The sequence below is a fragment of the Limulus polyphemus genome, unplaced genomic scaffold (assembly GCF_000517525.1).
Source record: "Limulus polyphemus unplaced genomic scaffold, Limulus_polyphemus-2.1.2 Scaffold1451, whole genome shotgun sequence".
NCBI lineage: Eukaryota > Metazoa > Arthropoda > Merostomata > Xiphosura > Limulidae > Limulus > Limulus polyphemus.
Genome location: NW_013667061.1, coordinates 173025 through 195207, shown reverse-complemented (window position 1 = coordinate 195207; position 22183 = coordinate 173025). Strand labels below are relative to the sequence as shown.

The following is a 22183-nucleotide window of genomic DNA, read 5'->3' as shown; positions in this document are numbered from 1 at the left end:
TTTCCACCAGGGACTTATAAACGAAACATAACACTAAACGAAAAGTTTACGCTTATAAATTTTGAAATAGTAAGTATACTGTAGTGATGAATCATTTTAATTGTATCCTTTGTTTAAGAATTTTTCAATTATGGATCATTGTTTTATTGGCATCCAATATTATAACAAACAGTGCTAATGTACTTATTTATTAACTTCTATTTCAAGCATATTTTTAATTTAACATGTAATATTTCATAGTGGTGGCGCTAATGTATAATTACATCACATAGACATAGAGTAAGGAAGAAAGATGCTGTTTACTGAGCTATTGATCTAATGTTTATGTTACGAGATGAAATATGGATGTGCTAAGACCGCCTGTTGTATGGATTGATGGCAGATGTTACAGGAAGTATCCTGTTACTGGTAGTAACCAGAAAGAACAGTGTTACAGAAGTGAAGAAAATTCTCATCAATGTAAGTCTGAAGTGAAGGTATATATAGTTGAACATTAATGATAATAATTTCGTTTTGACTGAGTATTTAAAATTAAATACGATAACCTTTACCGTTAAAACGTGTGTACTTGATCATGATCGTACCACTAGAGGCTACCGATGATCGAAACATCGTACCTATTTTTAAAAAATATTCCTCCTTTCTTTAAAAGTTTAACTTGTAATAAAATAATATTTGAACATTGTTGAAAGTTAGTTCTAGTTTATACTGCCATTCAATTCAATGGAGCATGAATATACTACTATTAGTATTAACTTCAGGTAGTTGAACGGTTCATAAATTCTCTTCTGATAATCGGTGTGTAATAAATAATAGCAACCCCAGAATTCAGCTTCAAGCTTTAGACCTGCTTTCTTATTACTTCGTTTATCGCTTTTATTTTTACACTGTAAGCTTGTAATTTGTATACAATATCCTGAAAATAGTGAGGCATAATGCCGATATAATGGACAAGTATTTTTTTCGTTTTTCTGGCCTCAAAACTCTCTCTAAGCTCTGGCAATTTCTCTCAGCTTTGTGTAATTGAAGAACTATAAATTAAATAAAGTAGTTACAAATTTATTTTTATTCTGAACATAAATGTACAGACAATATTCAAAAGCTGTAAAAGTTTAATTTATTGTATAGATTGTCAGAGATAACTTGGGAGGAGCACATTAAACTTAAAGATTGAAATTTGATTTAAAATTCTCAGCATTGCTTTAGAAACGCTTTTCTGGATAAGTGTACTTCTGTTGACATTTCAGTATCTCGAGTTTCCAAAACATAAAAAGGCAGAAGGCTTTTGATAGTGTTTTTCACAAGATTGGTTAGAAATATAAATTCTTACAGAATTGAAGAACTTAAATGGTGGATTAATCATTGGCTTGTAAATATAAACTAGTGGCTGTGATGAATGGATACCACTATAATTGAGAAAATATAATGGGTGAGGGTTTCTCATAGGCTTCTCTTTGATTGTTTGTTATCTATGTAAGTGATAAGGATTATTATTAGCATTAAGATTTCTAAATTTCCCAATGATACTAAACTGATTTATAAGGTTGATTTTCTGAAAAATTCTTCTTTTATATAGAAGGATTCAGTCTTGCTGAGTGGACTAATCTGTGGGAAATAGTTTTCAGCATTTGAAAATATAAAGTGATGTATTTAAGTTATGAAAACTTGGAAGGGCTTTATTTTTGTGTTGGAGAAATATTGGGGTTGTAGAGTAAAAAGGATATGAATGTGGTGAATGATAAAAACCTAAATTCTTTGGAAGAGGTAAAAAAATTAAACAGGGAGTCATGGATCTATTTACTGGTATTTTGAGTTCAGATGTAGTGAGGTTATTGTAACTTTGTACTGCAGTAAGGTCTCATTTGCAGTATTGTGTTTAGTTGCAGTTTCATTATCATAAAAAACAGAAAATATTGATTAACCTAAGAGTTCAGGGACAGGCTACCAAAATGACTTCTGATTGGAAACATTTAAGTTATGAAGAGAGTCTCAAAGCTTTGAACTTGTTTCTTCTGGAGTGTAGAATAACGAGAGGTGGTCTGATTCAAATGTTTAAAATTATTAGGAACTTGAATAAATGCCATATGGGAGATAGGTTAGACCAGTTGAAGGATAAGATTGTGAATGAAATCCTAAATATTAGAGGAAAAGAGTTATGGAAAGTCAGATAATGATAGTTACTGGCAGTATGATAAGCTTTATAAAATAATCATATTGCTAGAATCTATCATTATTTCCCAAAGAAATGGAAAGTGTAAAAAAAATGTGTAGTTAAGATACAGTTTTCATCTCTCTTGACAACATCTTAAAATGTTTTTTAAATGGCGTGTACATCCCTAACAAATGAGCTATAATGTGCCCAAACTGTAATTTTATGACAGTCTCCCATTTATGGATAAAGACAGTTATTTGTTTCAAAATAAAATAAAATATATCTCAATCAAACTATCGGCAAATTTCAGTGTGTATAGCCTTAAAATCAGTATTGAGAATTGAGAACTTTTTCAAGATAAAGGACAGAATAAGTAAACTTCAATGCTTCTGCATTGTTTATCCATATGATTTTTCTTGATGTGGAGGAGATAATGTTAGATTAAACACATGTCATTTATTACAGTGTATAAAAGAGAATCTGAAGGATACTGTCAGTAGTTTTTCAAATATGTATAAACATCTCGATCAGGAATATGATGAAACTGCTAAAAAATAACTCCGCAATTATATGAAGTTCCAATAATGAACAAGATGTGAGAATCGAAGAGAGACAGTTACTCAAGAAACTAAAACCAATATTGAATTCTAATTAATCAATGATAAAAAAATTGTTCATCATTAGAAAAACAAAATGCAAATAACTGTGGTTGCCTGGCCAGAATCTGATGGGACTTTTATCATTTTGAATGCTGATAAACATATACTGAATGATATAATCTAGACAAAGAATTATGTCCATTCAGTCAACAGTAACCACAGAAAGCAAGGATATTACCATAAATAATATTTAAAGGGATGTGCTACTTTTGAAAGAAAAAGGAAATGAGTAGCAAAGCCATACTGTGAGGGGGGACAGATTTTTAATGGTGTCTGAGGTTGTTTTTACACCTATTAAATATATTTTGAATATATATATATATATGGTAATATTTGGGGGGGGGGGGAAGATTGCACCTCTCCATGCCTACATGTATGTGGAAAATACTAACAGAAGATGAATATATATCTTACAGATATGTACAATGTGTGATTGAAATTACTGAGTATTAAAAATCACAAATCAACATTACAAAATAGTAGTTGATAAATATGAGGTGGTTATCTACTTGTGTTATATACTACTAGCTGGAGTACCCGTCCTTTGGACGAGTGAAATAAAACTTCGTTTGTAGCAAAGGATAGGAAATTGTGCTTCACTTTTTTTCTTCTTAATATAATAAACTTTAAAATTCCAATAAAAATACATAAAGGTACAAATACTGAAAAGAAAGACATACTGTTTTCAAGAATTCTATCAATACGAAATTGGATGCCCCTCCCCCCTCATGTTATCTTGTATCATTGTGTCAAGTTTGGTGCTGATTGATCATGAAATATGGAAGTGTATAAGGAACAGATGCATACACATTTGACATATATTTATATAGATAGGAGGATATCACAAGCCAGCTGCTAGGTTGTGTGTGGCTGAACAGGGCTCAATGATTAGCTTGTTAAGCTGCAGCTCCAAAGGTCCAGTATTCAAGATATGATGCACCTTCGGCTGTGGGCTTGTGACAATTAATCCCATTATTTAGTTCAGAGAACCAAAGTCTTCATGGTAGTGACTGGTTGCCTATACCTAAACCTGAGGACTCTTTGACCTAGTCATTAAACACAAGTGTATAAGGTGTAATTCAGGTTACAAAAAATTCTTATTTCCAGGTCTAGTGATATAAGTTGGTAATATTACAGATAATGAGAATTTATGTAAGGAAACACTAGGCTTGATTTAAGTATTGCATTCATGAAAAACATAGAAACAAAAATGTATAATTTTTTTTGGTTTTTTTTAGACATTTATTTGTATTATTTAATGTTTTTTGTTTGACTTGAGATATTCAACAGAAAATATTCCATGTAGTCAAATGAAGTCCAAATGTGTTATTTGCATGTTTTTGTCTTTTTTAATGTTAAGAAAATATACGTGGTTAGAGTTGGGTGGTTAGTGGAATTTGATAGTTTACTGATCATCTCGCTTATTAATCATTCTTTCTGGACACTTGGATAGTAGGAGTGATCAGAAACACTAATTTTGATTTTTGGATTATTTTTGTAAGTCCTGACACTAGTTGATTAAGTTGAAAAGCCTTCAATTAATTGAAAATAATAATGATAAGTCATAATGACAGTATTACTGTTGTTTATATATTGGACAATTATAATAATCAGAAACATTAATTTTGGATTATTTTTATGACATTAATCAAGTTAATTGTCCAGCTCTATAAATGGTGATAATGGTCTTTACGTACTGAATTTCTCTTGGTTTCAAAACTGAAGTGCAACAAGCACAGGTGAATTATTTTGACATTGTAGATAAATGTATTGCATATTATATAAGAATAACTGAATTAGGGTATTCATTTTTCAATGAAATATCTAATAGTATATAAAATTTTGATAGAAGCAACAGCTTTTACAATATTAATAACATCTCTTAGTTAAGCACATTTTTACTTATAGCCCAAAATGTGGTGTGGACAGAAGAAAGTTTTGACGTCGATGTCCCAATAGAGGAAACGGATGATGGCCAATTTAAAGCTACCTTAGCCATACCAAGTGTTTTCTTCAAGTTAGTTCTATAAAATACAAGAAACTTAAAAATTAATCATTCATTTCAAGCCTTATTGTTGTTTTTTACAAATTTTAGTTTTTATTTTCAAGAGAATAGGTATTGGAAAAATATACAAATCTTAGAAACTCTTAAAACAACTTTTGGGAACATTATTTAATTTACTGCTTTTCAAGTTGACATATCTCACAAGATATGTTTGAAACATAGAAAAAAGTATTATATTTAATTGTAATACCTAAATTTAAATATAATTTGTCTTTTAGAGTCATTATTGGGACAAAAGGATTAACTAAAAAAAGACTAGAAAATGAAACCACAACCAAAATTATAGTTCCTAAACAAGGCATGGAAGGTGACATTAGTAAGTATGAAATTTGCATTGAGTGAACCATTTCTCTTAAACTTTACAAATAATGATGTTTATTCAGTTCTTTCCAATACATGTTTGCCACATCATTTTATAATTATAAAATATATTTCAGGAGTTTCTCATAAACAAATTCCTGAAATATAAGACAATGATAAGAAGTATATCACTCAGTGTAAGTAACTGGATGTAGAAGATGTACTATGGTTAACTTATTATAACATATCTTCCTTTACTTTCAGTCATGGGTTCTTAGAATTACTAATGTTGTTTTCTTCTATTGATGCTGTGGTTACTTGATCTGCTCAAAAAACAAGCTGGTTTACCAGTTCTTGTGAATGATAGTAAAGTTAATCAAAAATAATATTATAATAATGGCTATAAATAAATAATTGGTGTTAAAATGAAAGTAGAATAATGTTGTGTTAATAAGTTTTACCCTAAAAATATAATATGTAAATAACTTAAATAAAAATTGATAATAATTACAATTCACATGCTAAATCTGGTTGTTACTAAAAATTCATGATGTATATATGTAGCATCTAGACCACTACTGTGCCTTTGATATTCAAGCTGGCCTGGTGAGCCCTGGTATTAGTCGAAAGACCTCATTGGCATTGGATATGACTGAAATAGTAGGGTTGACATATTATAACATTCTCCCCTACTTTCATTTGTGATCGTAGAATTATATTTAACACTTGAGAACATACTGATGGTAGTTAATATATCAAGATGAGTATTTTGTGACTGTTATTTTTTAAAGATATCATAAAGACTGTTCTTTTTTTTATTTTCCTTCATAGTTATCTATGGGCCTCAGAAATGTGGAGTTATTTCAGCTAGGACAAGGATGGAACTTTTAGTGGACTCTGCAAGAAAGAAAACTCCTTTTACACATTTTCTCTCATTACCACTCAACCAAGGCCCCATTCAGAATGGTTTTCTAGATTTCCGAGACGATGTTTTAAGACAGTGTGATGGGGTATGTTAAATTCTCTCTGCTCGATTACTCCATGTGGTAATCATGTTGGAAAGTGAAGGTGCTTTTATTCAGAATAAGGTTTGAACCTAGTTTTATATGAAACATTGCAGGGTGAAGTTTGTAGATTTTTAATATCTATACAAATAATATGTAAGCAATGTTCTCTCTTGACGTACTGAGAAATTATTTTTGAAATACTTGTATGAATTTATAAAGAAAAACATAAAGCCTTTAATTTTGTAAACCCTGAGAAGATATTTACTAATATTAAACAAGTGTTAATTTTCATATTAGTATGTATGTAATATAAGGAAATCAGCTATTTTGTCATCAGTTTTCTGCTAATGTAATAATCTGAAAAGACTTAATCATTCTTTTGATTTACTTAAGAAGTATTAAATGTTGCCAATGTAATATTTATGGATTCACAAACTGTAATAGTTACATCTTTTTTCTTTTTAATTTGTTTGTGCTACAAATATTTTAGAGCTGGGTAATTGATCTTTATGTGATTACTCAAACTACCCAGTGACTAAGTGATTTATATTTTACCATTATGATTTATTATGTTTGATTATTTCAAGGTTGTTCAGCTGAAACATTTGTCTTTCTGATTATTACTGTTTTCAATTATTCCATCTCTCTCTGAGTTACGTGTGAGGATAACTGATTAGTTGAATGTAATCAATGAATGAGTCTGACAATTAAATGAATAGCAAATTCCACTGATATCATCCAACTTTAGAAAATGATTGAGAACGGTATTTAACATCGTAAAATTTGGTTTGACAGTGCTTCATTTTACAAAATTAAAACAAAAAGGTTAAAGATAGTTGTGTTAAAAAGCTTCAGGTCAAGACTAGTATAATCTACTTAATTATTTCTTAAAACTTTCCTTGTTTTAGTAACATATTACTGTCCTGATAATTTGTTTAGTATTATTATCTGCGTTTTCTCTGAAGAAAAACAGCAGTGAGAACTGTTTCCTCAAAAACCAATGAATATCTGGAGCCGATGCCATCCATATTAGTGTACTTTGGAGTTAGTGGATTATGCATGTTCATATATGTATATTTTGTCAAACATTGTAAATTTCAAAATGTTATCAATACACATGCAGTTAGTTAGGCTTGTAATGAATATATGCCTTATTCCAGAGAAGAAAAAAAACAATAAACCTGTTGAAAGATTTTGAATGACTGTATATATTTTTTTTCTTTTACAGATGAGAGGAATTGATGCAAGTATTTTTCAAAATCCCCAAAAGTTGCATTTAACTATTGGAACATTAGTATTGCTTGATAAACAAGAGAGAAAACTTGCTGGTGAAATTTTGAAGCAGTGTGAAAAAGAAGTTGTAGAGTAAGTTCTTTCCTGTTTGTAATATTTAATATTATTTGTATTTCTCTAATTGAAATTTGACATTTAAGAGTTAGTGATAAGTTTCCCCAATTTATTTGAAAAGATTTATTTATATTGTTTCTACACAATAAGTTATGTAAGTGCACATTGTATAATCAACCACTGTATTTATTATTCTAATGAACTTAAGCAAAACTAGAAGTGTTTTGTAAGTGAAAGATTAGTTAATGGCTTGTCCTTGAAATAGATCTCTGTGTTGATTGAACTTGAAACCATTTGTGCCACAATATAAATGTGTGTTTTATATTGTAATCCTGCGGCAGCATGTATTGGAGGTAAACATCTTTAATAAAAAGAATTCGACTTGGCTTTACAGCCTATGATTAGATAAATTACAGCAAAAAAATGCAATAGTAAGTAATCTGTGTGTGAAATTATTTTTCTATTTATTGTGTCATATGACAAGTCATTAATCTTGTATTCCATAGAATAAGTTGATTTGCTAGGCCCAGAAACCGGGAAATTCACTGAGAATTAATTTTGCTTCAGTTATTTTTAACTTAAAACTTTGTATATCTGCATGATGCACAACATAAGGCTTAATGCCATTGCTATTTAATAAGAGTAGTAGTTTTTACCACGGTGTATAATAAAAAAGTACCAAAACTGGTGAATCATAAAAATTTCCAGATGTCTATTAACAGCAAGTTCAAGTACTATGAATATATATTAAAATATTACTGACTATGTATGTTTTGTATGTAATAAACAAAATATAGCTATTGAAGTACTTTTTAAGTATAAGTGGTCATGGATAAGATTACCTAGTGTTAGCTTTATAAGACAGGGAGCAGTATATTTTACAGTTGTAGACTTATTTGTGGATATTAGTGACTGGGAACGAATGCTATATATTTCATTAAGAATGTAACTTTTTTGTTTAATCTTAAAATACAAACTTCTGGTTGAAAGTTGTATCACAAGTGCTTTTAGTAACTATGGACATAAATATGAAGACTGGACCAAACTTTGCATCTAACAATGACAGAATTCCATTCTTGTATCCTGACTGTAGGAGATAAAGGTCAAAACAATTTATTACTACAGGTGTATAAATGATTTTTTTGATTATTAGTTCTAGGCTAAGAGACATGATGAATATACTAGCCTGAACTCAATTCTACTTCCAAGTATGTTATTTTTCATTATAATTACTAAATTAGTACACTACTAACTTCTGAAATATATATTTTAATAGAAGCTTTCAATTCACTTTTTATAAACAATTTGACCTTATCCTCTCTGGTTCTTTGGAAGACCTTTTGGAGAAACATCTTCAATTTTAACTCAACCAAGTCTCTGAAATACCTATAGAATCTAACATGTGAACAGCAACCAAAGCCTCCAATTCTAACTTCTAGTATAAGAGAAACTAAACTTGTTATATTTGTATTTTTTTTATCAGAGTAACTGTCTCATTCTATTGACTTCATTTTTTCTAAAATCTAGAGTAGTTCTTTCATAGTTTCCCTTACCTTGTTCTAAAAGTTACTTAGTGCTCTTCCAAGCACTTATTCTCCAGGCATGAATGCACCTCTGAGGACTTTCCTACCAAACAAAATAAAATTCCTATTCTTTACTCCCCAAACAAACTGATTAATCAAAGCATTGTGAAGTTATGAATACAATTCAGTTAAATTTATACAGAGTCAAGGACCTTCATATCCATGTTTTAGGCCTTGTTTGGAAGGACAGCCACTAGATGTTACAGTTGAAGGTATAGAATACATGAATGATGACCCAGCAGAAGTGGATGTACTGTATGCCCAGATCCAGACCACCAATCACTCAAATAGGTGATTACAAGTATTCTGTACTCAAACAAGAGAAAAGCTTGACTTTATATTTAGAATATTAAACACTAATCACAATTTTCTACTAGTAGTTCTGACTTATATATATATGAATTGTACAAGGTAACATTTTTGAACATATGTATATATAATATATTTTTCAGTGTACTGAATATTGTCATGAAATGCATAATTATGGTTTTATAATGAACAGTAATTGTGAAAATACATATATTATTAATTACTGCCAACATGTGTTTTGTTAAATTATCAGTGTTTGAAATTTTTTATCTTTGTTGCAAGTGGTTTATCATAAATAGTTGTCTTTAGATAGTTATCAACTAATATTGTATATCTACTTACCAGACAAAATAAGTACTTGCATTACTACTATATGTACATATATTTGAAAAGTAGCTCAATAATAAACTTACTGAAAGTAGTATGAGTATAGGTGACTTTGTTAACTTAACATAAAATCAGCAGTGGATTAATGCTCTGGGATCCTCCCTCCCCCAAGAAATTTATTGTAATAATAATAATAAATGCATATTTTGTTCTGTAAGAATCTTATGCAGGTCCTTTCCCCTCATAATTTAATAGCATTATTGTAGACTGGTGGTAATACCTTACTGCCATAAAGAGGATAAATATTTAACTTAACAATAGGAAATATGGGTATGTATAATATGGGTGGTAGATAAGAACCTCCATAACCTGAGCCCCAAAAATTCTTAATCTGGCCCTAATTAAAATATGTATTATACTTTTGTTGTTAGTGGATTTCTATAACATTGTTAATATTTTGTAAAGGTTACAGCGGCTAGCCAACTCTCTGGTAGATAAATATACATCATCGGGTCTCATGAACAAACAGTTTGATAGCGTCAAATTGCACCTTACATTAATGAACACCAAGTTCCGTACTGACATCTCGGGAGAAAGTCAAAACTCACCTCAGAGAAGAAGGAAACCGAGAGAAACGTTTGATGCTTCATATATTTTACAGGTATAGTATGTGTCCTCTATTGTTTAAAGAAAACAACTTAAATGTGGATAGTAATATTTTTGAATTCTTAAATACACATATTTAGAGAGATTATTATGCTTTATAATGTTTTAGGTACAAACCAGAATTGTTAAATTACCTAAATTGTCCATGATATGTTAAAGAGTACTGCTGTATCCCACTTGGATGATGTTTAAACAGTTTTATCCAAACCAAAAAACCATTCTTTATAATAGAACTTATTCCTTGTGTTACAAAACTAGAAATACATACCAAACAGGATATAATAATGCTTAAATCCACCATGAGCAGCTAAAACTTCATCTTTTTGACGTTACAATCTGTCAGGAAAATCCTTGAAGCGTTGATAGTGGAAATCAGCCACAAAGAGTACTTTCAAGAATGGAACAAGAGTTTGATGAAGTGGAGACTTAGGATTTGGTATACCATGATAGTTATATCAAAAAACATTCTTTAAAGATGCCAGTGGTGTAAAAAGATTTACTTATATTCTATCCTTCAGAGAAATTATAAGATGAAGTCCATGCAAACAAAATGTTTCTCAAAATCAGGGTGGTATGCATGTGTCTTTAGGCAGTTTCCACATGTGAACTTCAAGAAAAAATTAACTAATGATGTATCTCACCATGGTGTAGTTCACTATTCCTATGTCCACTCATTATTACAACACTGAATGAGGAGACGTGCACTGGTGGGTGTAATAAATGGTTTATGTATTGTTGTCTGGCTGTTATCCCCAATAATCTTTTTGCAGTTAGGGTGTATCAGGTTGTTTACTATTAAGGTCTCACCCAGGAGTTTGTTTTCCTCAGTTTATTTATATGTCTGAAACCAACTCATCATATACCAACTTTTAGGCATGTTTAGAAATCTGTGATGTAGGTGGAGTGCTTATTTTCCCATCTTGAGTGAAACTGATTTATAGCAGGATAACATATGTCTGAGAGATTCACTGAAACATATATTATAGGTTAGTCATATGAACTACATACAGTCCCCCATGGAGAACATGAAGGTTACTATGGTCAGGTGTTTCTACTTTTTTTTTTCTTTCTTGTTATTATAACTTCAAGCACATTTCATTAGCTATACTTTATTTTGAGCTTAAAATATTAAAGCTGAACAAAACACTGATCTATGTAATGCTAATTCTATTTTCTAGACCTTCAAAAATTACCATTTTGGTCACACTACAATATCAGAAGTACATCTCTCTCAACTTCATGCTACAGATAAGGATGGTTATTATGCTTGTTCTGCAAAGTTGGAGCTTCCAAAGTAATTTTTTTCTATACTATTGCAATGTAGAATAAAGTGTTCTAACAAGTTATGAATATATACACAAGATTTGAATAAAATCTGTTTGTGAATAGTTATTAATTCCTGATGAAAGGTCTAAGCCAGAATTGATTCATTCAAGAGTAAGCATGAAAATATTTGAGATTCTCCTTTAACTGTATCTCATGGAGCAAGACTTTCATTTCTACTGTTTTTAAATGACTTTTTGAGGTCTACTTGATGTTAAAAACATTCTTCAGAATTCATGTTATTTTTAATTTTATGAAAAAACATCGTTAATCAATAATTATATTTATGATAAATCAGAAAATATACTAAGTCATTTATGAACAGTACACTAATTAAACAACACCTATTTATTAGTATTTTCAAATGCATCTGTTGAGAAATTTAACAATAAAATTTATAAATTAATGCACTTTTAAATTACAGTTGCAATTCTTAGAATGTTTATGAGCTCGATATTCTTGACAAAATAATTTATTTTATAGATTAAGTAGTTTTCACACAATACATTACAGTAATACTGTAGTGGTTCACCGACTATTACTCCCTTTCACAAACCATAAGATGGGCTGTTCCAAATCAGTTGTGAAAAGTGATATTATTTTAAAGGCTAATTAATCACCAAGGCTTTTCTTAATATCATTAGAACTAGAATTCTAATCTCTGTATCATATCTAGGAATGTTTTTTGTATGCAAATTATCTAATTAACCCTATTTCATATGGGGTTTTCAAGACTTCATACGTGTACATGGTGCATGGGTGAATTCCAGAAATGAAGATCAAAAAAAGTTTAAATATAATATCCAACATTTATTAAATGTTGTAGACTGTCATAACTTCATCCTAAAAAATTTGTTTTGGGCCTTTACCAGGTGCCCAAACACTATTGATGATATCATCACAATGGCTTGTTACAAGAACACTTTAATTATTTTATGCTTTGAATTGGACCAGGTAATTTTAGCTTGCTTCAAAAAAAAATCATCTGGAATGTTAATTAGTTTTCCAAAATAAATCAATCATGTGACCAAAAAAATGATTCAAGAAGTCTGTGAATTTGCACACACACAAAATGTTTTAAGCTCTTTCAACCAGAATATGAACAGCTAACACCACATCTTTTACCCATTTTCATTTTTCAAAATTTACTGCAGGGAAGATATAAAAAAAAACGTTTTCCACTACTTGTATCATTCTTTTAAAGACTTACTTGAATTTTGCTACCAATATTTTTTCTGAAAATTTCCAAACACAAAGTTAATTTTCAAATAAATTTATCTTTACAATTTTAAAATAATCCACATTTTCAGGCCATCAGATAGTTTTGTTTCAGTGGATGTAAGAAAGATCAACAAAAACCTTAGCTAATTGTTTTTATACTATTTGTGTGTGTGTGTGTGTGTTTTTAATGCCCCAAGTGTTTTGGGGTAGTTGATTTACTTTATTTGCACATGTTGGTCCTAGACACACCAACTTTCAGGTTTATCTTGTATAAATTGCTTTTATGGGATACACTTAGAAAAATCATGATCGATCATAGTGAATGTATATGGACTTTCATGTAATTCAAGTTTTGATATTCAATAATTATTTTCAAGTTTCGTGTTAATTTAAAGTTTCAGTAAAAAATCTTGGAGAAACTTGACGTTTCGATTATTTGATTTTAGACTGTTACAAATAGAAACGGGTGTATAACTGTAGTTACATGAATAAATGTTATTTGGGGTAGTAAACTAGCCACATTTTTGGAAGGGTCAGAAGTTTGCCAACTTTCCAGAAAAATACTGTTTGCTTTATTAAATACCTAAAACTCCTTTTTATATTAATGTTGTTACTTGTTTAATTTGCAATAAAATGGGAGACCAAGTATTCCCCTTTATGTAAAACTTTTCTTTTTGGATATCACAACTTGTTTTAAAATTAATTAAAAATAAAATTCCACCTGAAGCTGAACCACAGCTAACAGAGAAAGCTATTAACATAGATGCATTACATCATTTTTTAAGCTACTTTTACCCATCTTATTCCTTTAATGCTCCACATACAGGATCAGTCATTTTGACCAACTTTTTTAACCATGAAACTACACAACTTTCAGTACATTAGGTTTACTACAAGCTTCTAAGTGTCATGAAAATAAGCATTATAAGTCTTGTATACAAAGAATATCAGATTTATTTTTTAATTAACTGTTTTTACTAAAGATTTGTGAATTTATGGAGTCTGGATTAGACTGATTTTCATCTTACGGTTAAAAATTTTAGTTTCAAATGTCATTAATATAACCTCTAGAACCTTCTAAATGAATATCAAGTTTTTCAGTAAAACATTATTTTACCCATCATATTCTCTACCCTTACACTGTATACAGGCTCTGTGCATTTCACTGGCTACAAGGCCAGTCAAAAAATAAAATAAACATCTAAATTATCCTTTTTACTTTCCAGAATGACTGCATCTTGTTACAAACTATAACACTATTCTTACAGCCAAAAATTGTTACAATTCAAATCTCCCAATAATTTAGATGTTTTATTGCCACTTAGAGTAGCACCAAAGTCAATCATCACAACAGAAATGCCTTGTGTAAACACAGCATGCTTGGTCAAGTTACAACATGCTGTGCTTGAAAGACATATTCATGTTATTTGGCTTTTTTTTTTTTATATCTAAACTAACAAGTTTCTAACAAGAAATTTATACTTATTTGTGGGTCTTGATAAAAGTTAACCCCATTTTTTTTTGTAGGGGGTGTTGTTAATACTTTATTTTAGAACAAAATAACATTCAACAGAATGTCCTGAACCTATTATAATGTAGCTGACTTTCTAACTAAGTTATATGTGCAACAACATGTCAAGATGATCTCGGCAATAACAAACTATAAAACTAATACAAATCATGAGAATGAGTTAACTTCATAGGAAATACAGTAAATTATATTTTTCTATTGTTTATATTTTGTTTGAATTTAGAACTTGCATAATATTAAAACTTCAGTTATAAACTACATTTTATGTCAAGTTTATTGACACATTGATATCACAAAGCAGTTTAAATTTTGAATGTAATTGTCAAAAAGGTTGTAACATGCACACTTTGACCTATGTACAATGTTCCTTCGACACTTACTAGTCATGCTTATGTTTCAAACTACATTTATCTTCTCCCAATATTTCAGCAAACATTAAAAGGGCTTCCAGCTTGCCTAGTTCTCCGGTTGTCCTCCTTTGAGACATCTGGCAGGCAATCATCACCCCCTCACCTTCTTATTCTGCTTCTAATCATTTATTTCACCCCAATTGGCTTACCAATCATAGAAACAGGCATGGGGGTTCCTTCTTGTACCACTCAATCACTCTTCGTTCTGCTCAACTGCTTTCTTTCTTTTTTTTTGGGGGGGGGGGCATAGATTGATGTTTGGCCACATTCTTCAGTATGGTCTATCCCTTTACTTTAATCTTTTTTATCTCATTGTATAACTTTACTATTTCCTTCTGCCAACAAATTTTAGATCAGGAAGTTGTCACATATAAAAATCAGCTGTAGAATTTGTTCATCACACATCTCCAGTTTTATACTTCCATTTTTTAGTAGTTCCAAAGAACCTGAGATTGGAGATCTGTATCGTCTCAATCATTTCCTTGGATATTTACCATTTCAAAATGGCAAATATGGAAGTTTCAATGATGCAGACATTGAATAACAAAGATGGATATCCAAAATATTTATCTTTATTTGCTGATACAGTCATCATCTCATCATTTTCTAGTTTTTGCCATTGAAAGGTATTTTATGAATTCAATGCTCTATTGATTGGCCTGGCTTTTGCTCCGTATGTATTCTGCTGAGTAATTATGGCCTTAACCAGTCATCTCCATTCACTCAACATCAATTTCCACCTTATATGGATGATTGGCTTCTTACTCTGTCATCCACTCAGTTTTGCACAGTCACTTGACTATTCAGTTTGCTATGTCTCTTGTGTAGATTATTCACAACACCAAATCTCAGTTGGTATCAATTAAGTATTTGATCCTTCAGGGGATTTTTTAGCCATCTCCTATAGTGCTTCAGGTCTTGGTGTGCACCAACTTTTATCTTCTTCACCTACTGCCAACGTTATCCTTTCTGCTTTGGGGATGGTGGCTTCACAGATTATTCCCTTAAGGCATGCTTTGTGCACCATATCCATCAAAATCTTGTTTCTCATTGGTGTTTGACCACACATCTGTTTATTTGCAAAGTATTTCCTCAATTACTTTAACAGTCTCTTACCAGTATTTCACAAGTAACATACTCATTTGTAATTAAAATAAAATTTTCAAGCTACAAACATACTACACAACAATGTTATGATTAAAAGTCATTACTTTACACTTAAAACAACAAAATAAAAACAATCATCCACCCACAATTAAGAAAATCAAGAGCAATAGGATACTATGCATACCATCAGTAATGTGGTTCTCAAGATTCGAGACAAAATTATTGCGTTGTTGCAAAAGAAAGCACATCTACTGAAGTTGCACTTTATTTCTGAAACAATTATCAAATCACTTTGTAAAATATTAAACAAAGTGAAGCTAAATTTTACCACTGAGATATAAATGCTTTCAACAGGGTTTATGATTCACAATGGCTGACACAAAATATAAGTTCAATTCTGATAACCAAATTCAATTAAGCTTTTTCAAGGATCTCCAACAGTGAAATATTTAGAGCATATTTTTCCAAGGTTTTGAATGCCTGAACAAATCCTGTTCCAATCTTAACAGAGAAGGTACAGCCATGCAAATTATGAAACCAATTGAAAAGATGTCTTTGAGTAAAGTATTCATCAATCCAAACATTGTCAAAGACTGCTCCAGAGTCTGATGATTTGGGCATTACAGTTGCAAGCAAGACAGATTCCTGAACAATTAAGACAGTGAAAGAAACTTCTGCACTTACAAAACGAAGTTTGTTGAAAACTAAAGTGAATTGTGTCTCCCATACTTTAGCAACACAGACACGAAACCTCCATGGTATAAGGATAAATGAAAAGTTGTTCTAGGTTAAGAACAAGAACCAAATCATTTAACTTAAATATGCACATGCTTATTTAAACGACATTTCTTTCATAAATTTATGCTAACTTTATCAATGTTTATATCACTCATTTACTCTACCAATGACATCCGTTAAACTTTAAACACATAATCAACTAATCAACAATTATACTAAAAATTTAACTCCAATATCTTTCTAAGTTTTTTCATAAACAATTTGCATTATAATGACATCACTATACATAATGGTGAAGCTTGAATAATATACATTTGTAATTATGGAGTCAAACATTTATTAATTTTCTACGGTAAAGGATATTAGAATTTTAAAATTACAATTATTATCTACTCATGATGTACTGCTATTTTCTTAATCGTATATTAACTCTGTGATTGTGGATACATTATACAATTTACTAGTAAACAAAACAGTAATTTCAGTATCCCATTTCTTAATATAAATAAAATGCAAAATCAACTATGCATTTAGAGAAGGATATTTCACTCACACAGATAATGAATTAGAAGTTTAGTTCAACTGATATTTGTTTTTTTTGTTGTTGTTTTTCTCCCTATCGTTGAATTTCAGTCTGCAAAGATCTATTCTTAACCAAAGCAAGAAAAAAAATTAAATACTTATCCAAACGAATTTTAGAAGTTCTGTATAGTACAGTTAGAAAACCTATAATACAAATTGGTGGAAATAGACTTCAAATAATGTGCTATTTTTCTTCTTAAGGATGTAATTACACTACAAAACACACACTCAGAAACAAAACTTTTGATTCAAACAGCCATATGTATTTTTGACATTTTGAGAAATCTTATACCTAGCTAAAAGGATTTATTCAGACTAAGACTAGAAAAAAACTGATGTTTAAGATCATACAAACCTAGCCTGGGACCACAGGATCTATTTAAATATATTCTCTGGAAGAGCTGAAAAAAGTTTTGTTTTTACCAACTAGAACTTCATAAAATCTAAACATCAATACTTTATACTTATTCCTTACAATGTGTTATACAGTGAATACATAAATTAATTTCAAACTTTTCTCTATAATTACATCAGCTTTATTGAATAGGATTCAAAGAAATCTTACCCTTAACTGCTTACTCCATTTTTGTTTCTAGGAATATTTATTATAGGCTCATTAAAATTAAATATATAACACAACGATTCTACACAGTTCTGAATTAGTTTCAATATATGTCATGAGTTATGCAGCACACTATATACTAGATTTCAATTTAAAGTTCCAACTTGAGCCAAGGATTGATGCCATACAAAAGTACTCAACATTTGTACATACTGTACCATTTACATTATTGTATTACAAAGAAATATACTAGAATTCACCGTGGATTGTTCTACCTTAATCTTTAAGTGTAAATAAAATTTCAATTTATACAATGTCCTTTAATCTTCACCCTAAAAGTGGAAAACCTTCCCTGAGTAAGTTGTATTTAAATATTTATACAGGTTTGTTCCTTTCCTTTTATAAATTGTACAATAACAAAGACTAAATTTTTATTTAAAAACAAAAATGTAAATTGTTTTTAGTTCTTAGATTATTTAGTGACGGGATTAGGTCCTGACTACTGCTGATGATGAAACAGTTTCTTATAACATTTGGCAGAAGTAAACCTGCTGACTTTTAATACTATTGTAATCATTAGCAGGAATTGTTTCAAACAAAGTTAGTGACATAAAATTTATTATTGATTACATGCATTTTTCAGTGAACTCAAAGATAAAACCCATCTCACGAGAATATCTGGAGAACACTATGTATTTGTGTGGAATTATATTCTATCAGTAATTGGAATATAAAAAGTGATTAAAATTATTTTACTGCAAATTTAATTTTAATATAAAATTGGCAACTGTCAGATCTGTCTTATTTTAGCTTGTACTATCACTTGATGAACAATAATGTTCTTTAAATCAATTCTCCAAGTAACTATCAATGGAATAATGAAACGTTTTGAGCTTTAAGGCCACCACAACTGCAAATCTGCTGCTACACCTTAAAAATAGTATATATTTAAGGAATGCCATACTTTTCAATCATCAAATATAACACTGACATTACCAAAGCTTATAGTATAATTGTTCTACATTTTCTAATACGAATACCAGTGAATTATTTAAATGTTGAACAACCTGGACAAAGGTATGCAATTCAGAAAAATACACTATAATGTCTAGGTAGAGAAAACAAACTGAATTTTCAATAGAAGATGAAGCATAAGACAGATCACTTCTGTTGATTTTGTCCAAATTTATTAAATCTCTATTACAGTTTTACAAGCTGATGAAAATATCACCAGTAGGGGTAGTTACATTCATTCACAACTTAAATCTAAAACTTTGGACGAATTCTGTTTGATGTATTCACAAAAATAAATAGAAATGAATCTAATAACAATTGAGCTGCTATGTTCTCAAGCAACAACTGTGTTGCTTAAAATGAGAAGTTCTTCGGTTACCTAATTAGCAAAGTCAGATTACTATTACAGAGAAGATATAAGAGTATTGGATGTGTTTGATATGAATGAAACTGCCCCTTAAAGATCTGAGAGATGTTATTAATATTGACAATATTAGCAAGAATTCAGAAAGCAACCATATTATCTACACTTGGTGGTTTGGCTGAACTTTAAGGCCAATAATCCACACTGCTGTGATTTAACCAATCTGGTTAGAGCTGAACCAACTTAAATCAAATCTGCAACATTCATAGGCATTTCTTCTACTTGAGTATTGTAGAACTGTTCAATATCACGCAAGGTGCGTTTATCTTCTTCTGTAACAAAGTTTATGGAAACCCCTTTCCTACCAAACCTGCCACCACGTCCAATTCTGTTATTGTGAAAGAATAAAAACAGAAACATGTAATAAATCAAAATAATGAAAATAAAATTATCATCAATATAAGCACTTTTATTGCAACTACAGTTACAATTACTAGAATTCTCTGCTTGTAGACTTTTAATTTAAATAAAACACAAGTTCTGATCATCCAGTTAGAGTAACTACAAATGGACCAAGTTTGGAAATAATGTCACATCAGTGATTGAGACCAAACAACCAGACATTAAGAAAGAGGTCCTTGTCTTGTCTCACCCACACTGAAGTGTTGTTTTTCTTCCATTTGACAACCTGCACTGTTATTGTCACATTTACCAACTAAAAGCTGGAAATGTGACTACAGAGAGGTGCTTTTGATGGAAGTTTTGAAAAACAGAGATTCTAATTACAAAATTTAGGATCACAACTACGACCAAAATCGGTGCTTTAACCTACTTTGCTATTAGGTTATGTAAGGGCATGCAGAGTGCAAATTTACACATCTATAAATATATCAAAACATTAAACAAAGGGTATCTAGTTAATCTTACAAATGTGTAAACTTTCATTTCATTATATCTGTAGGACTGAATAGCATGTAACACGTTTTTTTCACCTTCTAACTATTTTTATACACAATGGTAGTTTTTGTTAATTTTACTTACTTTTGTTTGTTTTTTTACATTTTTTGCACTGTGTAGGTCAATGATCATACACAAAGCTCTCCAATTTTCATATGGTGTTAATATAATAAAACAGACAACAAATAAGTTCATTGGAGGAAGAAAAAAAGCTATATTACATCTTTTTGGGGTAATAATTTAAAAAACTGAAATTTAAGACAAAATAAAGTATCTTTATTTTCATTTAATAAAAATTTTTTAAAACAAATGTTCATAAACTTAAAACTGATAAATCAAGTACAAAACTGATTTTTACACACATACATATATATATTTAGAAAGCTTGTATGAAGTTATAAGAAACTTAATACAATAACTTTAGTTTTTCATGTACATTAATGCTCCAGTATGAAAAGATTTCAGGGTTTTTAACTACAAAATCTTAGCAATTTATATTCCATTTTTCTACAAAACTCATCTAACCATGCAATAATAGTTTCAGTTAAATAATTTGCACAATAAAACAAAGAACTACATCACATAAACCTGTAACAGTTTTTAAATTAAAAACTAATTTTCAACAGAAAGCTAATGTTTTCATGGAATAAGAAATTAAAATATTCTGGTCGATCAACTTATTTCTAATAGCTAGATTTTTGAAACTTTTACTTAGACAAAAAGTTACAAATAAAGGAAAATTACATTTATAATTTTTTTTATCCCCATTCTTATAACACACATATGAATTCTGTTGTTAAGCTCAAGGCTACATGATAGGCTATCTGTGAACTGTACACCATGGGTATCAAAACCCGATTTCAAAAAAAATTAGCCCACAGACTTACGACTAAGCCACCAAGGGAAGGTGTTAGGTGCACATTTAAATGAAAGCAATAAGATACGTATCATACATGTAGTAATTAATCTAACATATATATCTATGAATAATGCATACCTGTGAATATAATTTTCTCGATTGGTAGGAAGATCATAGTTTATTACTAGTGACACCTGTTGAACATCAATCCCCCTAGCTAACAAATCTGTTGTAATAAGCACCCTACTTGATCCAGATCGAAACTCTCTCATAATCACATCTCGCTCTTTTTGATCCATATCACCATGCTATAAGAACATAATCAAGCTTTTTTTTTATTTTCTTTGCAGCTAACAAAATTTATACCAAAGCTTTCAATAACGTGAATAAAACTGTATCTAATGAAAATATCCAACTTCATCAACAATTGGTGTTTGTTACTGAAAATTTTAAACAGAAGAAAACATGTGAACGTTTTATATTATATTACATTCACAAACCTTGTCATTTTCTAACTATTCAAGAAAATGACAGTAAATTGTAATACCTCATAAAAGAGACTATCTGATAGGATCTGTTGTGATAAAATAAAATATTGTGACTAAAAAGCATCACACAGGGTGTATAAACCAAATTCTTATAGAAATCCAACAAAATATTTATATGCATGTTACATCTGTGACTGACACAATACAACCAGACATTAAGAAAGAGGTCCTTGTCTTGTCTCACCCACACAGAAGTATTACTTTTCTTCCAGTTGACAACCTGCACTGTTATTGTCACATTTATCAACTAAAAGCTGGAAATGCAACTACAGAGAGGTGCTTTTGATGGAAGTTTCACTAACTAGAGCTGTGATTACAAAGCACTACTTTTAACCAAATATACAATAATCATCTACATATTAATATCTGATTACATGGAGATATTTAATCCAGTGTTTAATATTATATAGGTTGTTTTGATGCAAGTTCTATTGTTAGACTTTTGGCTACAGAGTGTTGCATTTACTGAAAAGTCACAAATGTGATAAGAAAAAAAATGTTTCAAAATATCTTATAATCCTACCTATTACTACAAATAAGGTCAAAACTTTT

General features: G+C 30.1%; 2 protein-coding genes across 2 annotated transcripts in view; one reads left to right on the top strand and one right to left on the bottom strand.

Annotated features, from left to right (window-relative positions):
- The first annotated feature begins 257 nt into the window (after positions 1 to 257).
- On the top strand, positions 258 to 11818 carry LOC106463641 (activating signal cointegrator 1 complex subunit 1-like). The gene is made up of 8 exons (XM_013923692.2): positions 258 to 459; positions 4720 to 4828; positions 5095 to 5192; positions 6008 to 6186; positions 7412 to 7548; positions 9285 to 9404; positions 10215 to 10410; positions 11594 to 11818. Exons 1-8 carry the CDS (start codon positions 342 to 344, stop codon positions 11711 to 11713), a joined length of 1077 nt encoding a protein of 358 aa, XP_013779146.1. The 5' UTR covers positions 258 to 341; the 3' UTR covers positions 11714 to 11818.
- Positions 11819 to 18360: 6542 nt separating this feature from the next.
- Positions 18361 to 22183, bottom strand: part of LOC106463638 (eukaryotic initiation factor 4A-I-like) — a 56526-nt gene continuing 52703 nt past the window's right edge. Inside the window, exons 9-10 of the mRNA XM_013923686.2 lie at positions 21222 to 21391; positions 18361 to 19655 (exon numbers count right to left, since the gene is read on the bottom strand). Coding sequence (XP_013779140.1) covers positions 19511 to 19655; positions 21222 to 21391 — 315 coding nt within the window. The 3' untranslated portion in view covers positions 18361 to 19510. The remainder of the gene's footprint in view (positions 19656 to 21221; positions 21392 to 22183) is intronic.

Excerpts from the sequence above, each read along its gene's own strand:
- LOC106463641 (XM_013923692.2), top strand. The coding sequence starts at position 342 with ATGGATGTGCTAAGACCGCCTGTTGTATGGATTGATGGCAGATGTTAC. Across the intron at positions 6,187-7,411 it reads TTTTAAGACAGTGTGATGGG|ATGAGAGGAATTGATGCAAG; the intron begins GTATGTTAAATT and ends TTTCTTTTACAG. Across the intron at positions 9,405-10,214 it reads ACCACCAATCACTCAAATAG|GTTACAGCGGCTAGCCAACT; the intron begins GTGATTACAAGT and ends TATTTTGTAAAG.